This window comes from Glycine soja, chromosome 6 (genome assembly GCF_004193775.1).
Source record: "Glycine soja cultivar W05 chromosome 6, ASM419377v2, whole genome shotgun sequence".
Taxonomy (NCBI): domain Eukaryota; kingdom Viridiplantae; phylum Streptophyta; class Magnoliopsida; order Fabales; family Fabaceae; genus Glycine; species Glycine soja.
In genome coordinates this window covers 36,107,965-36,116,059 of record NC_041007.1, presented here as the reverse complement: position 1 = coordinate 36,116,059, position 8,095 = coordinate 36,107,965, and the positions used below count along the sequence as shown (strand labels likewise).

The following is an 8,095-nucleotide window of genomic DNA, read 5'->3' as shown; positions in this document are numbered from 1 at the left end:
TGCTATGGCCACTTGTCAAGGGAGCTTTCAACAGAACCAGTTCCAGCAACGGTGGAGAAACAATAATCGTCGAGCAAAAAGGTAAAGGAGGCAACCACTGCACCCTAGTCCAATGCAACTGTCACGACAATTACTAACCCTAACGTCCCAATTAATACGGTTAATCAAACAGTTACAAATTTTGATAGCGTCATCAATGTGGAGATTATAACTGGCAATTAGAATCCCACTCATGGGGATTAGATGATAGTAAAGAGAAGGAATAGAAAGAATATTCTCGAAAAAACATAAAGAGGGAATGATTGCTCAATCATCACAAAATATTGGTAGGCTAAAATCTAATCATGGATTTAATAATGGCAAGGGAATGTTTAAAGGAAGCAGTAATGGGATGAAAAATAAAGGAGATTTAGTGGGACCACCTACTACCTTAAACAAAACCTGAACCTAAACATGATGCTAACACCAAACGTCCTCATAAGTACCTCGACAACAACACTGCCCTCTTCCTTAAGAATGCCATGGTAGGTGATTACAAGCCTCCAAAAGCAGCCACTATTGATGCTCCAAATCCTTGCTCTCAACCAAACCTTCCACCAGAAATATAGGAATTCCCAGATGGCACCAAAGTTGCCTTAGACATGGAATTTGTCTCCTCAAGGAGATATCTAATGCAACTAGCAAAAGAGGAACCTCAAGTTCTAGCTGGCATGAAAGTTGTCGTCTCTGACCTAATAGAGACAACGACCCTTGCTACCTCTTTGGCATCCACTTAGGCTTATGGGTCGTGTTTCTCTTGCCACCTCCCCATTCTTGTTTATGGAAGTTTTTAAGAATATTTCAATTCTTTCATGGAACATTAGGCGTCCAATGAGTGCTTACACTTGGCGTCATGCCTAGGACGTGATAAAGACTAGTTCTCCCTCTATTATCATGTTGTGTGAGACTCATACTCAGTTCTCTAATACTTAAGTTCATTAGAACCAAGTTGGATATCGTCCTTTCTTTATCCAAGAGGCTTGGGGTCACTCAGGTGGTATTTGGGTTCTCACATGTTCGTTGTATGTTAATTTCTCCATTGTGGACTGTATTGCCCAAGCCATTACGTTCTCCCTTCAGCATTGCAATCAGGTGTGATATTGCTCAGTTTCATATGCCTTTCCTAATCCCACTCTTAAGGATATATCTTTGGGATTACTAGGTAGGTCTGAAAACTCAATAATTGAGCCTTGGATTCTTCTTGGAGATCTCAATAAAGTCTTTCTCTCTACCGAGGTCTCTGTTGGAAATTTCTCTGTCTCTCGGGTTTGCTGTTTTGCCAATACTCTCCATCATTGTGATCTCATAAATATGAAAGTAATTGGAGGGGTTTTTATTTGGTGTTGAAATGGTCCCAATGGCACTCATACATCAACAGGTGCTTAGTCAATCTGGATTGGGAGATTGGTTTTTTCTCATGCCCTAGCTTAGCTTTTCCCCTTTCACAACTCAAACTACAACCCTATCATCCTGAATTGTTGCAAGTCTAGTAGCAAGAAAATGACATTATTTCACTTACAAGTTGTCTGGCTTTCTCATCCTAGCTACCCTGAAGTGACGGCCTCAACTTAGGGGGAAACAACCACCAATATCCTAGCCAAGCTTTTAAAGGAAAATATTACAAAAATGAGGGTTGAATTGTGATTTTAGAAATTTTAAAGCCTTTTCAAAAAGAACAAAGTTATCATCTCATGATAAACTTTGTAAGACAAAGAATAGATTTTTGCAAAAACTTGTTCAAATGATGGAAATAGACTTTGTAAAATAAAAAGTTTACAAAATAAAAATCAAATTTGAACCCTAGGTCAGTTTAAAGCAAAAGAGAAATAAATCCATATAGGACACATAGAATTATACTGGTTCGTCTCGACCACTAAGACTATGTCCAGTTCTTAGCTAACCATCAAGTTCTACTAATTTCTCAGAGTTACAAGTATTATGCCAGAACCACTTATGACTCTACAGAAACAAACTTTACCACAAGCTTGTTACAATCCAATATTCTTTGTCCTACCAAGTCACTTTTGACTTCATACAAATCAATCAAAATTTGTTTTTTTTTTTTTGCACAATGACTAACTCTCAATCGACTTACAGATAAATATACAATCTCAACACTTAGTCTTTTCTCTCAAGATGTTTAAAGTGTTTTGAGGGCTTTTTCAAACTATACAAAAATTTACAAAGAGCTTTTTACATAAAGAATTTGAATAATAATGTGTAGGTTTGTATCTCATTCCTTTAAATGACAAGTGTATCCTACGCCTTAGTAATATTGGACTAAAAGTTTGAATATTATACCCTAAAGACCATTCTTGCTAAACTTGTCTCTCTCAACAAAGACTATTGTATATATAAAGAGGAAACAAATTGTCTCTCTCAACAAAGACTATTGTATATATAAAGAGGAAACAAATATATGAAATGTGAAAAGAAAGAATGCAGATTGCAACCCCTTGTACAATAAAGAAAGAGTGCAAAAATAAGAAAGATAATAAAACATATAAAAAAAAGCATATTAATCTAACACTAATATTTAAAATTAAACATATTAGTTTGTGAGAAAAAAATTGATTAAATATATATTTTTACCTGTATGTCATCTGTGTCAATTATTGTCGTTAGATATTATATGATATATAAGGAGAAAATTTGACAAATATATCTAAAAATTCCATAACAAAATCGTTTAAATATGAATTTATAAATTTCCTCGCGTAAAGATTACGCGTAAATAAGCAACCAGTCCTATACTAAGTTGACCTACACGTCAACTGCAAAATGCCACTTTCCTATTAGTTGTGATTAAGATAGACAGAGTCAGTCATATTCTCAATCTCAAGTCTCGGCACTTTTAATATATCATTCAGTTTTTTTATTTTCTTGTCTTATTGATATGTATATTGAATGGCCTTTTGTTCTTTATTTATACATATGTATAGAGAGGACGGCGAAAGAGATATAATTAAATCACACTAGGTGTCAAAACTCAAAACGTAGTAAAAATTTTATAGGACTTGCTAAAGAAATATTTGCTTGGTTTTTAAATGAGTATTTTATGAAGTAATAATTTTTTTGAAATATATTAAAGTATAATTTGATAATATTTTTTTAAAAAAATGAATGCATGCTAACAAGCAATAAAGAGTAAAGCGGGTGAGAATTCTAAGTTATTATTAAAAATGAAAATATTTAATTGTAATATTAGATTAAAATATATTGTTAAAATTGCTTATTTAATTATAAATCTCATATTTTTATAATTAAAAATCACATTTTAATTAAAGATCATACGAGATTTGTAATTAAATATGCAATCTGAATTGTTATTTTAATTTTTTTGTGTAAAAATGTTGTTTTAATTTAATAGTTGTAAATGTTCTTATTCTTTTGTTTTGGTATACAGTAAATATTCTAATTCACTACAATAACTAAAAATTCTCACATTATATATGATCAAAAAGAAAAAACCTGATACGCCACATATATGTGTATAAGATTTTTCTTAAAATTAAGAAGGGACTAAAAGATTTTTTTTGTTAAAATATTGAAATAAATAAAATAACAATTTAAAAATTATAAAAATCGTGCATAAAGTATCTTTTGAGGAGGAAAGAACAATTTGTATATCTTAATGTGGGTCACTATATATGCCAACAACAAAAGTGGGTCTCTATGCCAACACATTGAAGATTTGAAGTAGTGGATTGAGTCACAACTTTCTTAGGGCATTGATTGGATTTGTTATTTGGATATTCACGGTTTCGTAGAGGGTCAACTTCATCTGGCTTAATTCTTTGTATTTATTATATACTTTTTCAGTTGATTGGTAAGGTCCTAGCTTTTTCCCACGCTGAAAAGTTACTTCCGAAAAAACTCATACATTATTACATTTATATGGTGTTTTTACTTCTTTTCTTCATTTATTTTTCGGTGTCATATATGTTGTATTACTTGTTATATTTTTAACCTTTATGTCTTTCTTTCTTATCTCTAGCCAACTATATATACCTAACACAAGCTTTAAAACATCATTTTCCCTTCCCGAAATTGTGTATTTTCTTGATGGTAATTGGTAAAGTAGCATAAGCATGGCTAGTTTCCAAAATTATATACTTTATGGATGGTCCAGTAGCATATAACATGGTGGCTATTCATCGTCAAGTAACGTGTAATGCATGGTGCCTCATAACATATAATAAACAATTGTTTTCATTTTGCACAACTTATAAGAAGTTGACACGACGAGAGCGAGGACCGCAAGAAGTAAAAGAAAATAATATAATATAATTTTTTTGGTGATTTTTTTATCAGAAATATGTTGCAGTAGAAAAGTAAAAATAAAAGATGATGGTTGATAATTGATATGGCAATTTTTCTGCGTTGGAAAAGAAATAGAAACCGCTGTATACGTTTAAAATTTACGAGAACGATATCATATGTTTTAATTGAAGATCACACAAATTAAAATTATTTTAAAGATTGATGACATATTACTTTCTTTTATTAGATCAGATTATAATAAAAACAGATCTTTTAGGATTGTTGAAGTCATAAACCTTCCGAAAGAAAAATGATTACTTTTCACTTTTCCTTTATCATGTGATAATATTCAGACGGTCAGACCTAACGAACAATGAACATTTTTGTATCAGTGTACTTACCTCTTTTCTCTTTCTTCCTCTATTTTTTTAAATCAAATTAAATTAGGAACATATTGTTCCTTGTTACTTTATAATAAGCTTGATTATTAAGCGCATGCTATCTTTGAAAATACAATAGCACAACATTAATTTGGCGCGCGGTATTTTGTACTTTTCATTTGTAAAATAGTAATTTATAATAAAAATGATGTTTTAAAATATTGCAATAATTAAATAAAACTAATAAAATATTTCACTATTTTTATCGGAAGTTAAAAATAGTAGTTTTAATTTTTAAAAGAAAGTGCTTATAAACATTATATCATAAAATTCGTTATTATTGCAATGCTGCAATATATGTTTATATGAATTAAAAAAAATATCATGCATGTAAAAAAATATATCATGCAATGTTTATGAATCCAAATGCATTGATACTTGATAAGATAAGTAGATAACCGCTCAAATTTATTAAGAGGGGTCAAATTTTGACCTGTTTAAAATATTTTAAAAGTTATAAAAAATTGTTTATTTCTTTTTTTCGATACAATTCATTTATTTATTTCTGAAACACGTAAAATTATATAGAAAAAAAATTAACGATTTTAATTTTTAAATATCATCATTTATTGTTATTATTGGTATTTTCATATTTTTTTAATCAAGTTTCAACACATTTGACTCTTTAAAGCATTTAAAAAGTCATAAATCTTCTGTTATTTCCAAAAGTCATAAAACTATATGAAAAAAATTAGTTATTATTCTTTGTTTTTTGACTAAATAAAATTAAAAACGTTAATGACATAACGAAATCAAATACTTATTTAATATTTAATAGGTGATAAATAAATTTTGAAACGAGTTGAATAAGATAATATAAAAATCAGAACAATAATTTAACAGTTTTTTTTTTTCGTTCAATAATTTGGCAGTTTTTATTTCCGCTAGTATTTTATTGGTGTTGTTTTGTTTCGGCTAGTATGGCAACAAAATATTGAAACATCGTATCCGCTTAGAAAATGTAAAATTCTGTATATATTTTTTACTTATCTTCCTGTCTTTTTTTTTTTTTCTTTTTTTTACTTCTAATCAAAATTAGGATGGAATAGAAGTTGACCACTTTCCATATTACTTGTTTTTTCAACAGCCAAATCACCACTTTCCATATTACTTAATCAATGGGTACAAACACACCAATAATATCTAAAGTAAATATTTAAATTGATTCTAGAAAAAGATACTTATTAAACTTAATTCCAATGAAAAAATGGCTTTTAAATCTAGATAAATGTGAAGTATTTAATTCTTTTAACTACGGTTACTTTATAGAAAATAAATTACATTGAATGAATATTTCAAACATGGAATTAATGCTTATTCCAATATTTAAAATTCTGAGATGACAACTAAGAACTTGCACAAACACGTAGAACAAAAATGATACCGAAAACTAAATTCACATAATCGAGCCACATTAAAATCGCATCTGAGAGTAAAATTCCAACGAAATCCTCACGATTACAAAATCATGCTATTAACAAATAATTCATATGCAAATCGAAGTAAAAATTAAAAACAACAACGATCAAATCCTAAATGATCACCACATGTGTCCCAACAAGAACGTTCTAGCACGAAGCATGTCACTAAAGTATGTCTCAATTTCAACCCAAAATGTTTGTTCAATAACGCAACAACGCAGCACCAGCAACAATTGTAACACAATACATCAAAACGCTTGAAGGAGCCACAGAAAATCCACTGTTCTTCGGTGACGGCGCAGTTGAATTAGACGACGGTGCTAACGACGGCGGTGAAGTTGGCCCCGCCGGCGGCGGTGAAGATGATGAAGGACCCGGAGACGGCGGTGAAGATGATGAAGGACCCGGAGACGGTGGTGAAGATGATGAAGGACCAAGAGATGGCGGTGGAGTCCCCGTCTCCGGTGCCGGTGTCGGAGTAGAGTTCACCGGAGATATCGCCGGAGTAAATGACTCCGGCGACGGAGATACTGCCGGATGTCCGACGGCCGGCACAGGAGAACTCGCCGGAGATGGGGATGTTGAAGGAGGTTGAACCGATGGTGACGGTGACGGTAACGGCGGCGATACGGTTGGTGGGTTTGCCTTTGGAGATTGTGAAGGTGAAGGTGAAGGTGAAGTTTTTGGAAACGGTGGTGTTTTTGGTGTTGGTGGTGTTCTTGGGGTCAAAACAACAACGATTAATTTTTGACCCTTTTCACAGTTCCCATCTTTTCCACTAATGAAGTAGAATGGTCCTGATCGATCAAACTTGAATTCAGTGTCACCGTTTTCAAACTTTTTGATTGGGTTGGTCTTGTTGCACTTGTCGTAATCTTCCTTCTTCACTTCCAACACCGAATCCGAACCCTTATTGTACTTGAAAACTAGCATGCAGAAAAAGACACACATGAATTATAAAACGTTATAACTCAATAAAAATTTCTTTTTTTGTATTAAGGAAACTCTAAAGTCCTTTGTGGGTATGTGAATACTAGTGGTGTGGTAGTTCTAATAATAATAATAATTATAAGTTACCTATTGTGTCATTGATTTGGAATCGGTTTCTTCCAGCCCAATTGTTGTAACTCTCGGAAGGGTTTGGAACCCACCCTTTGCTTCCACCAACGTTGAATTTGTTGGCTTGGGAGCTTGAGAGGAGAGTGAGGAGAAGCAAGAATAGCCATAGAGGTTTTTGAAACTCCATGAGGGAAATTGGAAAGTGAGATGTGGAAGAGTGGTGTGTGAGTGTGTTTATATAGAGTAGAAGAGAGAGGGAAAGCGTGTGATGGTGTGAGACACGAAGTTTGGGAGGAAATTAGGGGTTGGAGACCGGAGAGGTAGTAGAAACTGAAGCTAAAAGGAAAATGACAATAGGGATTGAAATATATATGGAAAGAATCAAATTAAAGATTTTACTTTTTTATTATTATTAGGAAATGATGTATAGGAATAAAGTGTGTCAATTGAAGGTGTGAAACGTGTGAAGATTATTGTTTGTTGATTGTGTTCAAACTTTGAATGTCATACACATGGCAAAATCGAAGGTATGAAATTTAGGATCAATGAAGGGAAACATTTAATTTCTTGAATTTTAGGGTGGACATGGCCTTGTGGTGAGAATGGTGGGGTTACAAGAAAGACAAGAAAAATGTCACTCCTTTATTATTTTATGTATATATTTTATTAATACGTTCCTTTATATATAAAAAAATGAAAGAATTCATTTTTTATTAATTGAAAAAGGAAAAAAGTTATTTATTTGTCTTATATGTTATATATCCAACTATTTCTTTCTCCAAATTATTAAGATAATTATCACTCATTATTATTTACAATATGAATTGGAGCCTTCCAGTTCCAAATTAATTGACACTTTTCTTTTTACTTTTT

At 32.0% G+C, this 8,095-nt stretch overlaps 1 protein-coding gene across 1 annotated transcript; it reads right to left on the bottom strand.

The window, feature by feature from the left end:
- Positions 1–6,120: 6,120 nt before the first annotated feature.
- LOC114416854 (early nodulin-like protein 2) lies at positions 6,121–7,536 on the bottom strand. The gene is made up of 2 exons (XM_028381888.1): positions 7,241–7,536; positions 6,121–7,089 (listed from the first exon to the last, which is right to left on the bottom strand). The coding sequence occupies exons 1-2, from the start codon at positions 7,407–7,409 to the stop codon at positions 6,365–6,367; spliced, it is 894 nt and encodes a 297-aa protein (XP_028237689.1). The 5' UTR covers positions 7,410–7,536; the 3' UTR covers positions 6,121–6,364.
- Between the last annotated feature and the right edge of the window lie 559 nt (positions 7,537–8,095).

What these genes read in the sequence shown, in the direction of transcription:
- LOC114416854 (XM_028381888.1), bottom strand. Translation starts at nt 7,409, where the DNA reads ATGGAGTTTCAAAAACCTCTATGGCTATTCTTGCTTCTCCTCACTCTC. An exon ending in CCAAATCAATGACACAATAG is followed by an intron (nt 7,090 to 7,240) that starts GTAACTTATAAT and finishes TCTGCATGCTAG; the next exon opens with TTTTCAAGTACAATAAGGGT.